The sequence below is a fragment of the Chiloscyllium plagiosum genome, chromosome 9, assembly GCF_004010195.1.
Source record: "Chiloscyllium plagiosum isolate BGI_BamShark_2017 chromosome 9, ASM401019v2, whole genome shotgun sequence".
NCBI classification, from domain to species: domain Eukaryota; kingdom Metazoa; phylum Chordata; class Chondrichthyes; order Orectolobiformes; family Hemiscylliidae; genus Chiloscyllium; species Chiloscyllium plagiosum.
The window spans coordinates 52,468,608-52,493,426 of NC_057718.1; the positions used below are offsets into that span (position 1 = coordinate 52,468,608).

The 24,819-nt window shown below is 40.8% G+C and overlaps 1 protein-coding gene across 22 annotated transcripts in view; it reads right to left on the reverse strand.

Moving 5' to 3' along the window:
• nrxn1a (neurexin 1a) overlaps positions 1–24,819 on the reverse strand; it is a 1,882,581-nt gene that overhangs the window by 1,663,384 nt on the left and 194,378 nt on the right. For 15 of the 22 annotated variants that reach the window (XM_043695910.1, XM_043695909.1, XM_043695912.1 and 12 more), the window contains one exon: positions 11,234–11,251. The exons of the other annotated variants lie outside the window; for them this stretch is intronic. In XM_043695910.1, coding sequence (XP_043551845.1) covers positions 11,234–11,251 — 18 coding nt within the window. The remainder of the gene's footprint in view (positions 1–11,233; positions 11,252–24,819) is intronic. 22 annotated transcript variants of the gene reach the window in all.

Sequence of the window (24,819 nt, forward strand, 5' to 3'; positions counted from 1 at the left end):
CTGCACCACCTCCCTAACCTGCAATCTTCTTCCTGACCTCTCTGCCCCCACCCCCACTCTGGCCTATCACCCTCACCTTAACCTCCTTCCACCTATCGCATTTCCAACGCCCCTCCCCCAACTCCCTCCTCCCTACCTTTTATCTTAGCCTGCTTGGCACACTCTCCTCATTCCTGAAGAAGGGCTCATGCCCGAAATGTCGATTCTTCTGCTCCTTGGATGCTGCCTGACCTGCTGCACTTTTCCAGCAACACATTTTCAGCTCTGATCTCCAGCATCTGCAGTCCTCACTGTCTCTGAGATGCAAATAGTTCCGACTTTAAGTTTAGCGAGATGCACAGAATCCTCGGGCTGAATATTGACAGCCCTGAATGAAGATGGCAATGGTAAATCAATTGGGAAAATATGGCAAGATCAGTAGAAATGAGATTCTCAACGCCAAGGGAAAATAATCCAATCTCCATGCAAGACCTGAATGGCGAGATGAGCATCTTGCAGGTGAATATTCACAGACCTATTTGGAAGCCTTAACATTCCATATGACCTATTTGTACCTGATTTATATGCAGTTTACTAATCTCCCATGGAGCTTAGAAAACTAGACGGCAACAATGCCTGACATGAAAGTCGTAGCAGGTACCTGGTAACTGCAGCTCGTTGTTTGCTCCACTGGGCTTCACGTTTGGCTACTCTTCAGACAACTTCAGAAATGGCCATGTCTCAAAGTGTAAGGGAGGAGCTCTGAGTCAAGGAAATCCGGTGTTCCCACCACAACCAGTGAAAGGTGGTATCTGATCTTAGCTCAGGGGCTTGGACACAGTCAGTCAGCTGCATGGAGTAGTCAAGATCAATTGTTCTGTATCATTACATTCTGGAGAGTGGGTCACAGTTAGAACTGCAGATCCAGTGCAGATAGTCAGAGATTTAGCAGGAAACCAGTTGGGGAATTGCACATAAATCAGGAAAGGGTCTGGTCAGTCATCACTCCTTTCAGGCTGGTCAAGCAGTGGTTCCTGATGAAAGGCTTATGCCCAAAACATCAACTTTTCTGCTCCTCAGATGCTGCCTGACCTACTGTGCTTTTTCAGTGCCACACTTTTTGACTCTGACTCTCCAGCTTCTGCTGTCCTCACTTCTTCCATGGTGGTTGGCCATGGTGGGTGTGCTTCCTGAACGTCAAGGAGGTTAGCAAGGGCCACCACTGAGTAACGAAGTTGTGGGGTTTACAGTCAGCATGCTGGGATACAAAGGTAATAATAATTTGGCACAGGGAAACTCAATGTATAAGCATGGCAGCTGCTAATGCATTGAAGTGTCTGTGTTACAGTGAGAGTAGGTTAACAATGATCACCAGCACTCTGGGGGCATTGTACATTATTACAGTTAAGTTATAGGTCTAGAGGTCAGGAGGTGATATTGGAAGTTGAAGACTTGAACAGAGCAGAGAATGGGAATTTGGAGATGCTTAGGACTGATGGAATCAACTGGGATTATAAGAAAGTAAATGTGAAAGTTTGTGGCTTACCTAGATTACCAAGCTGAGCCTTTGACTCAATCTGTGAAGCATGAACTTCCATCCTCATCCAAATTACAAATACAAAATGGTGGCCACCACACAGGGAGTGGGCAGAGCTTGTACTTTTTCCTGTCTTAACACATGGACTCCATTTGTGAGTAACGTGAGCCTCTTCAAGTGGTAAGCGTATTAATCAGGCACTTATACAGTGCAGGTTAAAGACATTTATACTCATAGCATGCTACGTGTGAAATGCATGCAGTGATCGACTAAAAGAGACACAAATCCTGTCCACAATCCATCTTGACCACATCACTGGTCATTATTGTCATCTCTGTGAATCAGAAATAATCACAGGTGGTCTTAAAGTTGTTCACTATGGCCAGAAATAACAAAGGCAATCCCTGGTCTCAATGTGTGTGGGCTTGAAGCTGGTTTCCTTTCCAAGCACTCACTGACACACTCTGATATGCAATGCTGTCTTTCTTGTACAATGTGAGGGGTGGGAGGACAAGACATCAGTAATCATGCAGCATTTACAATCTCCTATTGGATTTATACAATGTGATTTGTGCTGCATACATCAGAATAAAGCCCGATATGTAAAAGTTCCATATACATGCCCTCCTTGTCAGAGTCGTCCATCTCTCACTGTATCGAGGATCATGATAAAATCTTATTTATGTATGATGTGAATACTGCTCATATTAATAAGGACATCCTCTGTTTCTGATATTCCACCCACAAGTTGGTTGGAACAGATTTATATTCAGAAACGATTAGTGTTACTGTGGCTGTGTGCAACAATTGTGCAGAGAAAGTGAGGAGGAACAAATGTGCCCACAAGACTAGAACCAGCAGTAACCTCCAGTGACTCCAGCCTCTACATGATGGACTCAGAAGTGAAAATACCCTCAGGATGCAGAGCAGGCACAGGAAGCTCAGAGTCTATTGTGATCAATGCTATTTCCTCCTGATGAGCAAAGAACATTGCCATTGCAGACTGAGGATGCCCTGGGACATCTTCACAGAACTACCAGCTGATGGAGTGGGCCCTGTGACATGAAGTTGGCAACCATCTTGTCTTGGGGGCCATCAAGTTAGGACAGATGCACTTGTTTTAAATTGTGAAATAGAGCATGTAATTTATATACATAAATGTAATTAATTTTGAGTTTGGGTTTTGAACTCATGGCATGTGGATTTTGGTCTACAAGGGAGATAAATAATTAAGGTGCCAGTCTTTTTGAAGCCATGATTTTTTATGGGGAGGTGATGGCCTAGTGGTATTATTGCTGGACTGTTAATTCAGACCCAGGTGACATTCTGGCAGATTGCAGGACTTGAATTCAATAAATATGTGGAATTAAGAATCTAATGATGCCCATGAATCCATTTTTGGGAAAAACCCATCTGGTTCACGAATGTTCTTTAAGGAAGGAAACTGCCATCCTAACCTGGTCTGACCTACATGAGATATACATCAATTTGGCTGACTCTTAACTGCTCCCTGGGCAATTAGGGATGGGCAATAAATGCTGCCTTGCCAGTGACACCCTCATCCCATGAATGAATAAAAACAACAGTATGTATCAAAGAGAATCATGCTGGGATCCTCCTAAAGTGATAATGTCAGCTTGTTTGTACTGTCAAGAGTTGTAGGATTAGGGAGTGCAAACATTGAAAGGCATTACCTTGCTTTAGAAGCATCAAGAATTAATTTGTTTTTGCTTAGAAAAATGTTGGTGTCAGTTCACAGATGACCTGACTATTGACAAATGTAATAAATTTGTTTTGAAGAAAGGAGTCGGTTCATAATAGTTCAGGAACAGCTCACCTCTGTGTGATGGTTCAGTTTGAAAATTGCAGACTCAAAGGGTGATTTGAAGTTAAGAAATTTGAAGCTCAATTGAATGAAGAATCAAGAAAAAATCTATCAAGCTCTCAAGACCAGGAATTAAAAGAAAAAAGAACTCTCTCTCTGTGGAAGCGAGTGCTATAAACCTTTAGCATTGAGCTAGATAGGGTTCTGTTCTCGAATGTTTAAAATCATGCAAATTGTGTTATAAGTAAATAGTTATTTTGTTCTTGTTTACTGTCATTTCTTTTGTGAGATCAACTTCTGATTTCTGGTTAAAAGAAATCTGCAGCATTATATACTTTTGTTTCCATGAGAGACCACCATAGTAAAATCAATACAAAACATGATCTATGAAGCCAGATTTCAGTCTGGGATCTCAATCCTTGTTATAACATTAGCTGGAATGTTATGCAACTGGCCACTTCCAAATGATCCAATGGGATTTGTGTGGGATATCTCAATCCCCCTCAAGAGAATTAAGGCTGTCACTGACACAGTTTGTGACAGATTAGATCACTTTGGCTCATCTTCCCGTAAACTTTCACACAAGTCAGAGCAGATGGATAGGAGGCAAAAAGGCCACCCACTGGATCTATCTCACATTTCACTCTCAAACCAGCTGCAAGGTGTGCATAAATCTCAGCCCTTTAAGTCAAACTGTTTATTGTGCTTCTGCATTTAATGAGAGGCATTCTTTTACAACAAAACTGTGGACATTTCAGTATTGCACAGAACTGTGATGCTTATCTTTAATTGGAACCTTATGTTGCTTCAAGTCTTTTTTTAAATTCTCCTGTAATTTGGAGACTTAAGACTTTCTGGAACTGATAATATTACTGTATTGTATTGTAAACATAAAGATCCTGCCATGAAGGTGGAGCACAAATTGGCATAAATGTCATGTTATGTCTGCCAGCAACCAATGCTGATCTCAATTTTCCAGAACTGGCCATTAAATTGTAAACTATTTAGTAGTCTATTCTCAATTAACCTCATCAATTTATGTCAATCTCAGAGGTAAATCTATAGTCAACAAGGAATAATCATGATACAATTGAATTGTCTGTGCATTCCCTCAAATTTATTTTTGTCAATTATCAAAGTTATTAATTATTTGTATTTTCAATGTTCAAGTGCTGCTAACTATAATAAATTAATTGATTTTTTTTATTTCTTGACTCTTGTCTGACCTCTTTGATAACAAAGAGTTCAGTTATTCGTTATCTTCTGTAGGTTCTAATGGCAGGGTAGTAGAATGCACGATCATACAATGGTTTGGTGAGTCAAATTTAGGCATCATTCACTCAAGTGTACAAATTTGTGTTTGTACAGATTGCATGGGGCTAGATGTTAATGGAGTGGGAAGACAACTCAGAGGGGTGAAAATGCCAACCAGATTTCACGAAGAGCTCAAATTTTCAACAGAGGTTTGAAGTGCGTGAACCCCAGGGAAAAGACTATTTGACAGCTCAGGCTTTGCTTTAAGGATGTGGAAAGTTATGATTTTTAAAACTCATTACTTAACACATCCTATTGTCACTATATTTCCACTGATTCTGTACAGTGGGTAAATAGGCATGGATTTGCTATAGCTTGGCAAGGACAGGATGAGGTGCCATGGATATTGGATGATGCAGGGAAACATATGGCATGGATCACATGAGGGTTGTGGCGAGCAAGGGTGCGAGGGGTGAGGATTAGAATGCATTGTATTTTCAATATAACTTGGACCAAGTCCCACAGCAATCCCCCTACCCTTCTCCTGAGGCTGGTGGACCAAGGGGTTATTTTCCTAAAGCAAGCTATCCACCCTGAAGATGAAAATCCATCCTATTTCTCGACAAAGAGGTTAATTTAAAGATTAAATGTTTCATCTCTATGTTCTTGTTGAACATGCTTGTCAGTTTTTTCTCAGTGTTCTGATAAACTATGGGTCAGGGAAGGAATTTTCTGAAAAATGGTGGTGACAGCATCGGACAAAGCTGTAATTTGTTACTGTTCATGTTTCCTTGTTCACTTCAGAAACTGTCTCTTTCTCCTGGTGCCATCACCAAACATCTCCTCAAAAACATCCTTGGTCACACCACTCTTCCAAATTATTACCCAATGTCCAACCTCCTTTCCCTCTCTCAAGATCTTGAATATGTTAGTTTCTGTGAAAGTCATGCCCATATTCCCAGAGCTCCATGTTTGAATCCCTAAGATCAGGCTTCTGTCCCTGTCATGGGACTGAAACAGCTCCCATCCAAGTTATAAATGACATCCTCTGTCACTGTGAGAAAGGTCAAAAAGGTATTTCTGCTTGTTCTTCTTACCCTGCCAGTAGTCTTTAGTATGACTGACCAGAACAGTCTGTTCCACCACTGTGGAATTACTCAAGTATAGTTCTACTCTTAATTACCTAATCACTACCAGCATATCAACCACAATCGACATCTCTTCCTTCTCCTCTGATGACCCTCAAGGATCTGTCCTTGCTTCCTTATGTTCTGCCCTCATTGTCATCAACTAAATTAAGGCTGAAACTTTCCATATCATGCTTAAGTATAATTTTCATCCACTTTCACAGAAGGTTCTCTCTGTGAGGCCAAGCCTGTTTTCTTGCATCTCAAACTTGCACCAGGGTGTTTCCTCTCTTTTGCCTCCTGTAGGCATGAGCAGCATAACCATGGTGGTCACAGTCAAGAAAGCCACTTTGTAAACCACCTTGTGACTCAGCATTCCTCCTCTACCCTACCTGCCATTCTCAGTTTTGTGGGAATTCAAGCCAAGAAGAAACACCTGATTATTTGCAGGACACACTCAGCATGTCTGGTCCATCTAGACAAAAACATCCCTGGGCTTAACTGACGTCCAAGGCCAACGGGCTCCAGTTTAGGAGAGGTTCCCTCCACTCCAGCTGAGGAACATAGAAATGCTTTGAGCTATAATGGGAGGGCACAGAGGTGGTATCAGTGAGACATCCCTGTAAATAGGATTCACGTTTTGTAAATATATGTTCACTTTCTACCATCAGCTATGTGTTCAAGTCTCTGTCTAACCACAAGTACAACAATGAAGATTCAGAGCCGGCACATCCTTAACGCTACGCAATGTTCCAGGGTCTAAGGTGTGAAATGAGCAACTCTTGCACATTATACTGGCACTGGGTAAATCACAGGTAATTGCTACTTCTACAATTAGACTCCATCTATACCAGATAGACAAACATACCTACTGCCTCATTGGAATTAATGGGATTCATTTTGTATCTTGCCAGATATCATCAGGATATTCTTGGGACGAGAAACTGGACTGCACACAAAAGGCTCAAGCCTAAGGTTCACAAAGCACGGATGAGTCACTGGTGTGTTTCTGGTGCTGTCGATGCACGTCTGAGTAATTCTGTTTATCCTTGAGGGGTCTCATATTTCTCAAAATTGAAACCCCCTCCCTCACAGAGCAAAGCACTTACCCCCCTCCACACTTGGTGTTGTCAAAGTCACTTTCATCGCTGATGTGCACATATTACTTATAGCATGATGGTAGGCAATATCAACAATCCCATAACAGGCTCCATCTCTCCAGAGAACACCAAATATAAACATCCCCTTCCTGAAGTGTATCAGTCCTGCTAAGATTTGCTTTCCCAAAATGCAGGTAGATAGGATAGTGAAGAAGGCATTTGGTGTGCTTTCCTTTATTGATCAGAGTATTGAGTACAGGAGTTGGGAGGTCATGTTGCAGTTGTGCAGGACATTGGTTCGGCCACTTTTGGAATATTGTGCCCAAATCTGGTATCCTTCCTATCAGAAGGATGTTGTGAAACTTTAAAGGATTGAGAAAAGATTTACAAGGATGTTGCCAGGATTGGAGGATTTGAGCTGTGGGGAGAGATTGAATAGGCTAGAGCTGTTTTCCCTGGACCGTCAGAGGTTGAGGGGTGACCTTATCGAGGTTTATAAAATTATGAGGGGCATGGATAGGGTAAATAGACAAGGTCTTTTCCCTAGGGTGGGGGAGTCCAAAACTAGCGGATATAGGGTGGGTGAGAGGGGAAAAATATAAAAGAGACCTAAGGGGCAACTTTTTCACGCAGAGGGTGGTGCATGTGTGGAATGAGCAGCCAGAGGAAGTGGTAGAGCCTGGTACAATTGCAACATTTAAAAGGGATCTGGATGGGTATATGAATAGGAAGGGTTTGGAGGGATATGGGCCAGGTGCTGGCAGGTGAGACTAGATTGGGTTGGGATATCTGGTTGGAATGGACAAGTTGGACCAAAGAGTCTGTTTCTGTGCTGTACATCTCTATGATTCTATAATCAATCATGACCAATTGCTTGAGCTGCTTAGCTAGTCAGCTCCAAATGATGAGTGACCAGACCCCTGACTAATCTCTGTACATTGATCTCTCTCTCCCCCCTCTTCCCATGACTCCATGGACTGGTTGCATTGGACCCACTGAGCTGACCATGGCTCAGTCAGAGGCAGAGATTCTGTCCGCCCTGATTAACTGTGCTCAAGCCCCTGAACTAATATCAGCGATTGACCTTGGCTTGCTGTAAGTTGAGAATGCCTGCCTAAAGGATAACTCCATGGACTTGATTGAGGGCTACTCCCCTTAGGCTTTGAGGCACATAAATTCAGTTGATGCAGTGCTTTCAGCATGTACACTGCTGGCACTTACTGCAGATGTGAGATTGACATAAGACTGTGGCATTTGCTTTGTGTGCATGCTAAATTACAAGCAAGGCAGATGTACAGTGAGCCTTTAAGATGCAGCTGAGAGAGCAAAGCACTAAAATGAATTGCAAGGCAATATGAGCATCCAGATATGCATGAAGCGATTGAATGATAAGACAGCGAGCCAGCAGCCCTGAGATGCCACCTGGTGTCCGAACCATGGTCACAAAGTGCCCTTGCAACAAAATTGCAATGAGAGGTGTCTGTGCACCCAATTATTTAATTGCAGAAGTATATTGTGAATAGATCAGATGTGTGGCATGATGATGCCGAGAGACTGGTACATGTTGGATGCCAATGTCCGTGGAGGTGGGCTGCAAGTGATGTTGGTGCTCAGTATCCAAGATGGAAGTCCGCAGGAGGAAGCAAAGACTTGGAGTCACCAGGTACCCAATCTGACTTTCATGTCACCAGTTCTCAGTATCTTATGATGGGCTGGAGGATGTGTCCTTGCATACCCATGAAATGAGATTAGATTGCAATGAAGGTGATAACGAGAAAAATCCCCAGTTATAGACTTCCAGTCGCAGACTAGCAAGAACTTAATCTCAGCATCTGGGGCAACATTAGAAAGTAAGGCCTGATGACACCAAGAAATGCCTCTATCAGCATCTCACACTATTCCCCCAGGTTTCTCAACCTAACCAAGGTGTTCAGGGCCTAAAAATATTCAGTTCATTATGCTAATGTTGGAATGCCTTACTGATAGCACTCAGCTTCATACTGACGTCATCTCTTTTGTCTCCTCCCCTGTCACTAGATTATCACAGTGCTTTTTCAATATACAGTCCAGGATGGACAGTAAATTCCTTCAATTAAATACTCGGAATGGTGAAAATGGTGTCTTCAGTCCCTTCTGCAAACTTTGCTCCATACCTGTTTACTCCATTGCTCTCCCTGGCAACTGTCGAAGATTTAGCCAGACTGGTTGCAACCAGAGCCTTATACTTGAAAGCAAAATGAGTTTCTGATGGCATATCCATTCCATCAGTAAGAACACCAATTTCTTTGTCTGTATCAGCACCTGACCCTACACCACATTAGCTCATCTGTTGACAAAAACTATGCTTGAGTTACCTCTGGACATGCCTTCCTGTCAACATTACCACATCCTTTTCTCCACAAAATTGAGCCCAGTCAAAACTCTGCTGTTATATCCTTAGTCACACCAAGTTTCATTCAGCTTTCTCCCCTGTATTTTCTGATTTACCCCAGCTCAGACTGAAGAAATGTCTTAACTTTTCAATGTCTGATCTCGTCTCCATGGTCTATGATCTTGCCCTCTACGGTCTTGCCCTCCTTATTTCTGTTATTGCTTCCAACATTAAAAGCTCCACTAATTTGGGTGTACCAGACTAGTTCTGGCATCTTGAATATCCCTAATTTCAGCTCCAGCATTGTTGGTCATGCCTTTAGCTGCCCATAAAATAAGCTCTTGAATCCATCCCTAAATCTGTCTCTCTGCATATCTTATCTCCTTTAGACATTTCTCAAGACTTAACTTATTTGACCAAGTGGAGAAAGTGAGGACTGCAGATGCTGGAGACCTGGAGATGGATATCTGGTCGGAATGGACAAGTTGGACCAAAGAGTCTGTTTCTGTGCTGTACATCTCTATGACTCTATAACCGATCATGACCAATAGCTTGAGCTGCTTAGCTAGTCAGCTCCAAATGATGAGTGACCAGACCCCTGACTAATCTCTGTACATTGATCTCTCTCTCCATCTGCACTTTTCCAGCAACACATTTTCAGCTTATTTGACCAAGTTTTTGCCATCTGCCTTCATTTGGTTCATTGTCAAATGTTGCTGTAGTACACTTATGTGATGTGCCTTTAAATGTTTTATTACATCATATCAAATTATTATTGTATCAAATGTCATTATGTTAAAAACAGTATAAAAACAAATTGTTAACTGTAATGACATGTTATATCTGGAAAGAGAATCATGTTAATATTAATACAAAACAAATATTCAAAGTTATTAGGGTGTAGTTAGTCATTTTATCACAAATGCATATTTAGTTCAATATTGTTCCATAAAGCATGATCAGATTACTTTATAATAAAGCATTTATCACAAATATTTTGACACTTCACTTCTGATCTTTTATATCTTGGCTATTTTGATCCACTGGAAGATAATGCAAGTACTAAACAAATGTGACATGATCTTTATTTTTCATGAATGAGATGGTACAACTGACAAGTGATTAAAACAGTAATTTACATTATCTCTTAAACAGATTAAATATAATGATTATTTCTCATGATTTCTTGGATCTTCACCATTAAACACTGGCAGAAATTTACAGGAGTTGGTGAAATCCCGACAGAAACCCCCCTCCATTATCTGAATGTTAGTGGACTTGATCTGAGAACAAATGTGGCTTTAGTTTTCCTCACAGGCAATTTAGGTTTCCATCACATTTGCACAAGACTTTGCTAACATGATAATGAATAAACTGTCTTCATGGGATTTTTACCAGCTCCAGTTTGCTTTACTTAATCTTGTATTCAATTCATAATTTGGCAGACAAAAAGCTATCCATGCAGAATGAGTTTTAGGTGTAGATCCAGTTACAAGGAGCTAAAGAAATCAGAGGTGGTATAAAATATGCTCTACTAGAAAAGATTATGCTGGTTTTCAAATGATGGGAAAGCTTTCTACACATATTTGTCTGGAAATAATGTTTGCTTACTCTCTGGACTGACATTTAAACTGTTGGTTATATGTTTGGACAAACCATTGCATGTTAATTTTGTAGAAAAACTATACGGGCAAACAAAAAAGCAAATTATTACATGCAAATATTTTTCTTGTGCGTACCTAAGCAAATGCAGTTTACAAATCTTTCATAACATGAAGTATTACCACAGTCAATTATGATTCACATCATACATACAATACATATGACTTATGTTAAATGTTTTGCATTTTTAAAATGTCCTGTTCAATTTTCTGACATAACTAGTTTCATAACGTCCAAATTCATTACACCTTAATAAGTAAGCAGTTGTTGCATAAAATTAACTAAAACCATGTGAAAAAGTGCTTCTATATTACAATGTTACTCATTATCAACACATATGAAAGTAACTTAAGAAAATAAATTATGTGAAGCACCCACCTTCAACATAGTTGTCTTCTGTGTGCACAGACAGGAAAGGAGAAAAAGGAAAAAGACTCATTAAGCGGCATGCAGACTGGAATCTGCCTCTGCATGATCTTGTCATGCAAGGCATTAAAACACAACATGCAAGTGTTCCATCACCAACATTCATGGCGAACAAGTGCCAGGGAAGCAGTGCTCTTCAAATTGTGGCATCATGTGAAGAGTTTGAATTTATGAAGGGAAAGTAATTTCTGATTCCATGTGAGTTGTTAAATTATGATTCTTCATTAACACAGACTCCTCTATGGGTTTAAGTCCGTAAATATTTTTTTTTTAAATACATGATGGAAATGGGACTAGCTGGTATGGTAGGCATAAGGTTATCATTCTAGTTTTTTCCCATTTGAATTAATTCTTAATCAATCTTTGTAAACTTAGCTGAAGGGATTATAAAATTATGCATTCTAAGCTTTTAAAAATTATTCTCCAATGCACAGAAATTACAAATAGTGCATTTGCAAAATGTCATGTCAAAAAGTCAGAGAAAGGCATTGTGCAAAACTATATTTTATTCAAAATCAAAATCAATAATTTAGCATTTACTGCCTCCTTCATATTCCAAGTTTTCATACAACTACCAACCCCTATTACAGCACACGTTATTGAAAAAGTATTAGAATTTGTTTTTTGCCTGAGCAGTACAGTTTCAATAACAAAATCTTATTGAAATATGTACTTTGCACTAATGCAAAACTGTCAGTAATACTCTCATCATAATTGTTATTGCAATTATTAAGCACATGCAATATTATGACTAACAAAATTAAATTGAACTATTTTTACTCTCACATACAAAATTTTAACCTTGATTAAATTTCAAATCTATTCATTATTTTATGTTAAAAAGGAAACTTATTTGTTAGAAGTTAACAAAATGCTCTTTAGATTACATTATTTTGGACATAACTGATGAAGCATTTTAAGTTATATGCCAATTGTAAGACACTGGGTGAATAATGGCAAACATAGATTCAGCAACTCATTCTTTCACAGTGGATTTGTCACAAATTAAATTACATTTGGTGCAAAAGAAAAAGGGAAGCATTTAAATTATAAACAATAAACAGATATCATGAAGGTGGAAAAATATCCGACTGAAATCTAGTGTCACAGTTCACATGCAACTGCTTACTTTTTCAGCCCTTACATCTTATATTTAAAATTAATTTTGAATTGAGAGAACATTTGAATAGTTGTGTCTTAACAACTTAAACTCTCTTATTAACCTGGTGTTCTTTCTGACACACTCAATCATTCAGTACATTTTCAGTTGCACAGCTTCCATTGTGTTGTCCATGTTGAAATGCTTCAGGAGGTGTTGGGTACCAAATGTTAGAATTTTCTGGTTTTTAGTGTTAAAATCTATGTACAGTGCACATAATCTGTATCTGATGTATACCTCTCAAACTTAATTACCAACAAGAGAAATATTTGTTACTTATCAAGATTCAAGCCAAGCCACAATCACTGCATCAGAATAATTCATTCAATGATTCACTTAATGACCTTGCAATTAATAAAACTTCATAGATTATTTTTTAAAATTGAGAAAAAAACATTATTTGGCAATTATAGATGTTTACATTGCTGTTGATGCATTATAAAGTTAAATAGAACTTATATTTAGAACATAAATTAATTTTAAGATTTAAGAAACACATTCTAACAGGAATAAAAAATCTTCTTTTCAGCTACTTATCTGGATTTTGAGAATTACAGCATATTTTCTCAACTAAGATGATTGCAATGTGTTGTTTTTAGACGATTCTCACTTGCCTATGTTTAATAGAGGAACAAGCATTGTGTAATGGACAGAAAATAATTATTCATTCTTCTTCTCTTTCTGCAAGAGAATTTGCTCCAATATGTAAATGAAGGAACCTTTATTTTCACCAATATGGACACTTTAGGACTTGCCTGGGCATACAGAGGGGCAATATTGAACATTCCCTGAGGTTGGGGATCAAGACAGGAAGATACACTTTGGTTGGAGCAGGTGCCATTCTGAGAAATAAAGAGGGTGAATTAGGATACAGGGAAGGAGTGTGGTCCAAAGTTCTCCTGACACCATGTTGAATTTCTTGGTGGAGGTGTTGGTGTGGAGGTGAAATATTTACAGGGACTGCAGCTAGCCTCACATTTGCATCTAACAGCTTGTACATGCTGCCTGTTATTCCATCAAGACTGCCACATCACCAGATTGTTCCTCTTTCAGGACAAACTGGTGCTAAACCAGAGGCAATGATTGGAACAGAACAGCAGGAGGAACTTTGTTTGCTAACTGTCATTGTTAACTGATTAAATTCAAACAAGGCAAACTGGCTCTGATTGGTCAGGTGATTAGATGTTTCCAAATCTCTTTACTCAGTGATAAAGGTGCAATGAGTTGTCATTTTATCTTTGTGTCCATGAACAAGGTCCTATGTGTGAATAAATGGGGCTGCTAATTTGTGCAAATCAGTCACACTGCAAGTCCAACTGATGATCTTAAATTGTTTTCTGGTGTAATTCTTGGTACAGTTAGGGTTGTTCAGTAAATGCTGTCCAAAAGTATAGTTGCATGTACTAAATTCTGCAAGCACTGGCTGATTGTGTTCGGATAAGACTTTGCAGATAATTGAACAAATACAGTCTGCCTGTGGTTGTGACATAACCTATGTGTTTGCTTTCACACCACCATTACAACTCATTGTTGATTGTGTGGTAAGCGGAATATTTGATGTGGTTAGAGCAAGCTGTCAGTGCAGTTCACAAATTTACTGCAATATAGTAATGTAACTTCACTAGTTTGTTCAGATTGTCAGGACAACTTCCCTTTTCAGGGTAAACTTGAGATTGGCTAGACAACTTTCAAGATAAAAATGTGTTAGTATTAAGCCCTTCCACAAGTTTGCCTGATATGTAGCAAATGAACAGGGTCACAATTAATGCACAGGACACACTTGTGTGTGTTTGAAGTCACATTGATTTGCACACTGGACACTGTTTTATTAGATTCCCTACAGTGTAGAAACAGGCCCTTCAGCCCAACAAGTCCACACCAACCCTCCAAAGAGTAACCCACCCATTTCCCTCTCAATAATACACCTAACACTATGGGCAATTTAGCATGGCCAATTCACCTCACCTGCACATCTTCTGAATTCTGGGAGGAAACCGGAGACTGGAGGAAACCCACGCAGACTCGGGAAGAATGTGCACAGTCACCTGACGCAGGAATTGAATCTGGGTCCCTGGTGTTGTGGGGCTGTAATGTGAACCACTGAGCCACTGTGCCACCCCTAAAGCAAAAAAAATACGTTCAAACCCTTTTTTTTCCACTAGTGACAGGGCTATGGATACAGTCGCTGTCTCCTGTATTTCCATGACAAAGCCCTGGTCAATCAGAGTTGAATTTAATCAGCTAAGTCAGTGAACGACGACAATTAACAGTTCTTGCTGCTTCTCCATGCTGCTTTTCAAACAAATACCATCCTCTTCTCAAATTGTTAAAAATTGTTTCCTTTCTAAGCTGCATTGTCGTAACAAGTTTTAATGACTGGATGCAGCAGGAACTAACTGGTGGAAGTAGAGACTGTAACCTCATACATAAAATTTCTTCTTACATTCCATTTGTTCTACATCTCACAATCACTTTACAAGCTGCAGATGGTGTAAGCATGCATAATTTGTTCATCCCTTCTCTATCCCAACCCTTGTAACTTTTTCCTTTCAGATCCTTAAGACTCCAACTTTGCCAGGAAATTGTCGATGAGCAAGAACAGGAACAGATGGAAAATAGTGGTGAATACAAACACAGGGCTTAATGTTGGACTGTCCACCTCAGTCCCCATTCAGGTTAAAAACTAATGGGGAGAGGGATTCTTCTCAGGCTACACCAGCTCGCCTGTAACCAGCCAATGGTCAAGTCATTAATAAACTAGAGGTGGAATTTCTAACCCTCAGGATTTGGAAGTCATACCTCAGAACTGCTAGTCAATCAGGAGTTAATAGTGTCCAACACTTTGAGTATGTAATGTTGTGCAATTTAGGTATGTTTGAGGATCTCACCATATGTTAAACTGTCAAGCACACCCTGGTGAGAGTCTGCAGAAAGAGGATTGTGAGGAAGTGTAATGGAAATCACTATGGGATAGCCTATACCCAGAAACAGAAACAGAGATGTAAAGGAAAGAGAGGGAAGAGTCAAACCAGATGAAGGTGAGAGAAGGTTGAAAATTGGAGGCAAATGTAATTATTTTTTACAATTCCGGATGAGGGCAGGAAACAGCAACAATGACACGTCAATGTGTCAGAGAAAGTGCTGCGGGTAGGGGCCAACGAGCACTAGAACAAGAATGCTCTACTTACCTCACAAACAGACAAGCATAGACATAGCCACATCATTGATTGGGAGAAAATGAAATGCATGAAAGGTGAAGATGTTTGAAAATGAGAAAATGCTCAACCAGGTGAAGGAGGGTGGTGGAGGAAGAGACAGTTTAAACTCTTTGAAGGAAGAGGCAGATTGCTTTCAGATAATCCTGATGGGGGAATGGAGGTGCAGAAGGATTGCACATCCAAGGTGATGAGGGGTTAGTTAAGGCCACAAAAGAATAAGGAAGATCCAATTCTCTGGTTCTAGCCAGGTTTTATTTTGAAACAGAGACAAATGTGGACTAGGGTATGGTACTAGTAAGTGATAAACATGACAAAACACCAGGTTCTGTACCACAATGAGAAATGGCACTGAAAATTGTAAAGGGGATTTGCAGGTGGCAGATATATCTCTTACTGTCTTAAGTGAACTGATATAAAACAGGTCCTTTGAATTGGCGCATACATTGGAGTTGGATTTGCCTATTAAAAAAAATCTAAAGAGACAGAGATAATTGAAGTATGAGCACAGCTTTTGTATCCAGTGGAAATATAATGGAACAGATACTCCAGGTAGTGAAATGTTGGGACCATGTGATATGCAGCCATGGTTGAAGCAGCATGAGCATGATGAAAAATTAAATCAAATTTAAATAAAAAGGTGGAGAGGGATTTTGAAGTAGAAGAAAATTAAGAGTCAAAAAAAAGGAGATGGAATTAAAAACAACAGGAATGAAAACAACAGAAAGCAAGAATGAGAACTTCATATGGAAAATGAAGAGAGGGAATTTAAGCTGAAAATGTTGTAGTTGAGAAAAGACATCAGATACTGATACAGGCTCTGAAGAGGAGAATCCAAGTTATAATCTAGTCATAGAGTCATAGAGATGTACAGCACGGAAACAGACCCTTCGGTCCAACTCGTCCATGCCGACCAGGTAACCCAACCCAATCTAGTCCCACCTGCCAACACCCGGCCCATATCCCTCCAAACCCTTCCTATTCAAATACCCATCCAAATGCTTTTCAATGTTGCAACTGTACCAGACTCCATCACTTCCTCTGGCAGCTCATTCATACACGTACCACCCTCTGTGTGAAAACATTGTCCCTTAGGTCACTTTTATATCTTTCCTCTCTCACCCTAAACCTATGCCCTCTAGTTCTGGACTCCCCCACCCCAGGGAAACGACCTTGACTATTTACCCTATCCATGCCCCTCATGACTTTAGAAACCTCTATAAAGTCACTCTTCAGCCTCCAACGCTCCAGGGAAAACAGCCCTCGCCCATTCAACCTGTCCCCACTGCTCAAATCCTCCAACCCTGGCAACATCCTTGTCAATCTTTTCTGAACCCTTTCACGTTTCACAAAGAAGACTAGAATTGCACGCAATATTAAAAAGTGGCCTAACCAATGTCCTGTACAACCACAACATGACCTCCCAACCCCTGCACTCAGTACTCTGACCAATAGAGGAAAGCATACCGAATGCCATCTTCCCTATCGTATCTATCTGCTACTCTATTTTCAAGGAGCTATGAACCTGCACTCTCTTTGTTCAGCAACACTCCCTATGACCTTACCATTAAGTATATCAGTCCTGCCAAGATTTGCCTTCACAAAATGCAGCACCTCGCAATTATCTAAATTAAATTCCATCTGCCACTCTTCACCCATTGGCTCCTCTGTTCAAGATCCTGTTTTTATCTGAGGTCACCTTCTTCACTGTCCACTACACCTCCAATTTTGGTGTCATCTGCAAACGTACTATCCCCCTTAAGCTCACATCCAAATCAGTTATATAAATGATGAAAAGTACTGGACCCAGCACTGATCCTTGTGGCACTCCACTGATCACAGGCCTCCAGTCTGTAAAAACAACCTTCTACCCCCACCCTTTGACTTCTACCTTTGAGTCAGTTCTGTATCCAAATGGCTAGTTCTCCCTGTAATCCATGAGATCTAACTTTGCTAACCACTCTCCCATGGGGAACCTTATCAAACATTTACTGGAGTCTATATAGATCGTGTCTACCACTCTGTCCTCATCAATCCTCTTTGTTACTTCTTCAAATCAAGTTTGTGAGGCATGATTTCCCATGCACAAAAATCATGTTGACTATCCCTAATCAGTCCTTGCCTTTCCAAATACATGTACATCCTGTCCCTCAGGATTCCTTCCAACAACTTGCCCATTATTGACATCAGGCTCACTTGTCTAAAATTCCCTGGCTTGTCCTTACCACCTTTCTTAAACAGTGGCACCACGTTAGCCAACCTCTAGTCTTCCACTACCTCACCTGTGACTATTGATTAGATTAGATTACCTACAGTGTGGAAGCAGGCCCTACGGCCCAACAAGTCCACACCGACCCTCCAAAGAGAAATCCACCTCCTGACTAATACACCTAATGCTACGGGCAACTTAGCGTGGCCAATTCACCTAACCTGTACATCTTTGGAGAGTGGGAGGAAACTGGAGTACCCGGAGGGAACCCACGCAGGTACGGGGAGAATGTGCAAACTCCAAACAGACAGTTGCCCGAGGCGGGAATTGAACCCGGGTCCCTGGCACTGTGAGGCAGCAGTGTTAACCACTGAGCCAGTTAACTCAGCAAGGGGCCCAGCAATCACTTTCCTAGCTACCTACAGAGTTCTAGGGTACAACTGATCAGTCCTGGGGATTTTTCCACTTTTATGTGTTTCAAGTCGTCCAGCATATCTAAAGTCTGGTGGGAAGTGTTTAACTATGTATATGCCCTGTCTCAACTTGAGGAAATGATGTGGAGATGTTTACCCTTTATGCCTCACTGTAGAAGGAATTGATAGGGATCGTAATGCTTTAAAGTAGAACTATATTGGTTGCGTATGATTTAGTGCCTGAGGCATATCAGTTACAATATTTAAGGAAACAGCCTTAGCAAATCTATAGTGAATTTGAAAGAATTAAGTGACTCTGACAAGTGGTTATAAGCATCAAGACCTGAAATGGTATACAAAGTTGGTACAGTGATTATTCTGATAGATGAAATTAAAATTCACTATCTTCTGCAATATGAACCCATGCTGTGGATACAATCCAAGGGGATGCCACTGCTAGATGGGCAGCAGAAATGACTGACGACTATGAGCTATAAAAAGATAATCTTTTTCTGTCACACTCATAAATTTGAAAGGGTTAGAAAGTGGAAGGTGAAAGAAAAGCAAATAGCCAAGCTTAAAGAAAAGGCTGAGAACTCCAATCCCACGCCCCCCCCCATCCCAACCCAAAGATCTCCTCCTCGGATCTGAAAGTACAAAGGATGGAGATACAAATCAAAGTCCAAAGGTTTTCCTTTGTTACCAAGTGTGACACGAACACTCAGATTACTGGAAGCTGCAAGGAAAACAGGGAGTTAATGGAGTACATAAGAAAGGATACATAAAGGGACCTCAAAAGCTAAATGCCACCAATCAAATTGTAACTGTAACCACAGAGAAGTGTCTGAAGGAAAACACTGAGATAGGGTGAGGTAGATTTTTAAAATATCTGGGAATTAAGGTTTATGTGGAAACGGTTGGAAAATGATGCGAGCAGAGCGCCACGATCCCATTGATGGCAAGAAGACTCGATGGGCATCTTCTGTTCCTATGTCTTATGGTTGTATTTGGGTCTGACAATGGTCAAATAGTTCCCTTCTGGGTTGTAAAGGCAATATGGGTGGATGTTTCCCAGTCCCTGAATAGTGTGTGCCATGGCAAGAAACTTGGAGAAATTGGGTGAAATAATCATCTTCCTGACAGAGAAATCACAAAATCCTATTTAGCAATCATGTGTTGGATGGTGCGATCAGACTCTCGCTAGCGAGTGGTAAGAGACATGTCTGTATGAATTATCACACATTATCACTCTCTTTAGCACCTTATCATTAATTAAGCTGCAATTTCCCATTCACCCATCTGCTGGAAGTAAACAGTGAGAGTTCACAACATAGTAGTCAGAGCTGTTAGCTCTCAAATCCAGCTCGTCGCTGCTCCACCAGAATTCCACGTTGGACAACTGCACAAACATCTCAAGGCATATTCCATGCGCAGTGACCACATGCACTCCCCCATCTACAGGTATTGGCCCCCAACACATACCAGCCTCACTGAATCATGGCGCGCCCTGATCCACTTACAGTACCCTTCCACACGTCACTTCGAAATGCCCCAGCACCTCTTTTGGAATGCTGCTGTAAGAAGGTTTTGTACACAGACAAGAGCATCCATCTCATGGTTTAGATAAAGTTGCATGTCACCGCTGCTCACCCATTCTCCTAGTGTTCACTCACAGTGATGCTCACAGCATTCCTGCCTTGTATTGTACTTTACGCCCTCAGCTGCACCTTAAAGGCTCACAATTCTTCTATCTTGCCTTGCCGTTGAGCACAGAATCAATGCCAGGCAGCCTGTTCATGGTTGTCAGCAGCTCTCAGTTATGGGCTTGAATACAAGCAATTGATTGCTTGAGCGCTTAGAGGGACCATAATGCTATAAAGTTGAAATATATTGGTTACATATGAGTTAGTGTCTGAGTCATAAAGGCAAAGGTTACGATATTTAAGGCAACAGTTTTAGCAAACCTAGAGTGAAGGAGTCTGTCTCACTACAGGCCAAGGAATGGGTCAAAGTCAGGTTCAATACAGACAGTCAGAGATTTCATGGCTCTTCATTCGGGGAGCTGCACAGACACCAATCAAGTGTTCAGTCAATCAGCAGTCTCTCCATCCAAGTCAGTCAGTGGGTATCTGCCAAAGTCAGTCCTAGGGGCCAGCAGAATGAAAACCATGGACACTGCTGTGGTACAGACATTGCCTTGACAGGGGGCATGTGTATCACAGTGGTTGACAGGACTAAAGTAGAGACTCATTGGGTAAGGGTGAGAGCTGCAGCCGTAATTGCAGTTTTGAGTCAGAACATGTGAGAGATCAGTAGTGATTGGCTGTCCAGCAAATGCAGCTGGAAAGGGATGTCGAAATTCAGGAGAAGATTTGCATTCTAAAATACCAGGCTGAGCCTGAGACGTACTACGTGGGGTATAAATCCTGGTCACAAACAATCTTGACTAACTCTTTGGTCACTGCAGATTAAAGATAGTCATCTCTGTAGAGCATGAATAATGACATGCGACCTTGAAAGCAGCACCATGGGTCATTACGCACAAAGCTAATGCAAGACCTCATAGGCTGCAGATACACAGAATTAATTTGCTTTCATCTTCAACTGGAAGTGTAAAGGCAAAGGAACCATAGTCCCAGAGGACTGTTCTCTCAATGCAGATGATTGTGGCTTAACCTGATGGTCACCATACGTTAGGTGAGAGGGGACAGGAGGGTGTAGGGGGGCAAGATTGAGAACATAGGACCTCCATGGTGACCTCCCCCAGTATAGAAATTGAACCCATGCTGGCGGGCATCACTCCATTTTACAAACCATCCAGTCAAGTGAGCTAACCAATCCCAACGCAACTGCAATACAACATGCTCTTATGTGTAATGATACCTTTTCTGGACAATATAGGGCTGGGAGGGGAAGGTTTCTGTACTCACTCCGCACCATTGCAGCATGCAAAAGGACGATGTGATGGACACTGAAGAACTGAGAAAGCAGCAGCAGTCTTCTTAGGAGGAAAGTGAGGATATTCAGCAAAAGGAATGTCACCTTCTGTATAAAGCAACAAATTTGGTACTACAAGTCAGCAAAGCCTTAAATGACGCGCAGACCAGGAGATGACAGCTGGGTGCAATGATTGTTTTACCGTAAAACTGTTGATGCTTGAAAGACAAGCAGTCCATTTCTGTTCTGAGATGCAAACACAGCTTCTATTTATTTGTTTCTTTTTTTTTGCTGCTGTTGAATAAAAGTGCATGGTTTGAAGCATTTGAAGGCTTTCCTGTATGTGATGGCCCCACATTGAACAATAGCAAGATATTGAGCTACCAATGGGCACTGGGGAAGGAGTATTAATGTTGAGATGGATGTAAGATGTGGCTAAAGATAGGTAAACTCTTTGACTTTATGTTGAAACAACAATTGTTGTTAGAACGTGCTGTTCTATCTGAAGGAAGTATCAACTGTGACACCTATGTGCCCTGAGGAGCATTTATTTATGGATCCAGTTGTAGATGTCCCACTACACACACGATGAAGAGCTATTCTACACTGCCAACGTTCAAACTGGTGGGACTCAAAGATAGTGGCAGTACCAGTGATCCCAGAATATCCTGGCAGAAGTGGGTACCCCTGCCTGCAGTAAGTGGAAGTATCGGGTTAACATCAGACGAGTGGGGTATTATAGGGGTGTGGTAACACATTAATGAGCAATGACAGTGCAAGAAAACATGCAGAGCCTCACAGAGAGAAACTCTCTGTGAAACTTAATGAAAGTGACACTTCACCAGTATCTGGTAAAACTCATAGACTCTTAAAGAAATAATGACTTTAGAAACAAGAAATTTGTTGTAATAAATAACCATGAAACTATGTGCGCAATTTCATTCAAGAATAAATTGGAAAGCAACTTCTGGCATCTGCACACATGTAGATAAATATGGAAATCATGAATCTGACTGAACAAGCAGTCCTTCTCCTTTAGAAGTTGCAATCTTATAGTATCTACCAATAGACTTAGTCTTGAAATACATGAAGCAACTTAACCTGCAGAACTTAAATGAACACTGAACACACAGTGGAACATCAATACTTACCCATTCAAGTAACTACGCAAAGCTATGAAATGACTTTTAATGCATGTCAAAATGCCTCTCTGGCACTATAAATTAACATTTGGAAGTGTGGTATTTCATTCTTTCTGACTTTAATTATTGCTGGAGATTTAAACTAAATTAAGTACTTTTTAAACTTCTTCTACATCTTTTCATCCCAGTTTTCTTGCCTTTTTTGTTTACATGATTTAGAATTCAATTCAAATATTCTAACTTGAATTTCCTGTTTCCAACTCTGCATGATTCCGTAGGAATTCCTCAAAGGATGTCCGCAGCTGCTTGCCCCATTCACACTGGTCCCAGATCCGTGAAGAAGGTGCTGTGCTGTTTAGAATATCTAATTGCAACAAGTTTCAGTGGAAATAATTGAAGGTTTGTGAGCAAGTTTCCGTGTAATGAATATCACATAGAGTTTACCTGCTATTCATGTAAAATCCAGGTCAATACTTTGAGCTACAGTCAATGATGAAATGAGACATGGCACAGTTTGGCACAAGCCAATGGTTTTGGACCCAGGCTTCCCAAAGCTTTCCAAGACTGATTTCCTTATTTCATGGCTGAATCTGCTTCAGATTATTTGATAGAAATTGATTGCAGCAAATAGTCCAACATTTCATTAATATTTTATCATTTGACCACCAAGAGTGTAGCAAACGCAGTAGACTTGGTTTCTATTGTCAGACACATCTTGCGGTCATAAACATCTTCTAGAAAGCAAGTTGGCGGGGTGGGGGAGGGAATAACTGAAAGCATAAAGAGGCTAAAAAGGCAGTTTTTATGAAAGCTTAGCACCCATAACATAAAAGGAGGAATCAACACTTGCAGGAAATATAAATCTCAATTTAATAAGCGTCAGAAAAAATCGCTGGACTGTTCCTCATATTGTGTTCTCTATTGGAGAATCACATAAACCTTGCTGTTAAAAATGAGCAGAAGTAAAATTTTATTTTTCTATGTTTCCAAAATAGCTGCCTGAGGGGTAGAATAAAAGGAATTCTACATAGAACAACGGTAACAGAAGAGCAGGTAAACCATGCAATGAGAAAGAAAGATAAATCCCAAAACAGAAAAATTAATATTCTGAAAACTTGTGCAAAAAAACCGATTCAATAAGAGAACATTGCTTTTCTTTTCTTTCCAGAGGCCGACAAAAACCAGCACGACCAAGAGGGAGCTCAAGTTTGTTTGGATTCAGAAGGGGATTTTATTGAATTCCAAATTCATAACACAGGAGCCAGTGTAACCTTGAAAAGTGAGGACACAAAACCACCAAAGACATTTTCTGATTGCGGTCAGAAAACTCAGTTCACTGCAAATCGTTAGAACCTGCGGCATTCAAAAGTACAGACAAATTAGGAGCAGAAGTAGACCATTTGGCCCCTCTTGTCTGTTCTGTCATTCAATAAAATCATGGCCCATATGAACATGGCCTTAACTTCACGAATTCTGAACTACTTCCCACAGCCTTTGACTTCTTTGTTAGTCAAGAATTTATCTACCTTTGTTTATAAACTACTCAATGATTCTGCCTCCTCAGATTTTGGGAAAGAGAATTCTAAAAGATGTGTCAAAGCTTCAAAGTAAGGGGTCACATATTTAAAACATAGATGAGAAGAATTATTTTCTTGGAAGGTTGAGAGTCTTTGAAATGGTGATGAAAGCACAGTCTTTGAATATTTTTAAGGCAGAAGCAGATGGATTATTGATAAGCAAGGGGTTGATAGGTTCTCCAGGGTAGGAGGGTTGGCAGGAATGTGGAGAAATCAGGTCAGCCATGGTCTTATTGAATGGCAGAGTAGTCTTGAGGGACCAAATGGGCAGCTTCTGTTTGTAATTCATATGTTCGTCTGACTCATGATCCTTTATGGAAAAATTCTCCTCATCTCCATTGCAAACAAAAGACAGCTTATTTGTAAACTGTTTTCTCTAGTTCACATTGCACCTACAAGGGTTAACTCCCTTCCACCATTCATGCTGTCAAGCTCTCTCAGGATCTCTGAAGAGCCTGTCAGAACCAAATCCTAGAGAGAATCAACCTGTGATGGAATGTGTTGTGAGCAATTAGAGAAGAAATTGCTGTAGGGGAAGGAAACGTCTGGGAAGTGATGAGACTTTTAACACCAAGGTCTGGGTGGCAGGGACCAGCAGCCAGCCGCCCCTTCTCAGAAGTCATGAGGAGTGGGACTCACATTTGGCCAAACACTACTTTTCGCCAGAGCCAGGAGCCGGGAGCCAGTCTTCTTGATGCTGAGACAGGGAGCCAGCTACCTTGTTGCCACAGCCATGAGGCAACTTCCAAGGTTGCCAGGGCTGGATACTTCCCTTTTGTCAGGCCATCCATCTGCAGTTCTGAGACTTGGGGTTTGAAGGAAAGGATGAGTCTGCAATTAGGAGTGGAGGAGAGAGAGGGAGGCTGTAGTAAGGGGTGACTGGAGA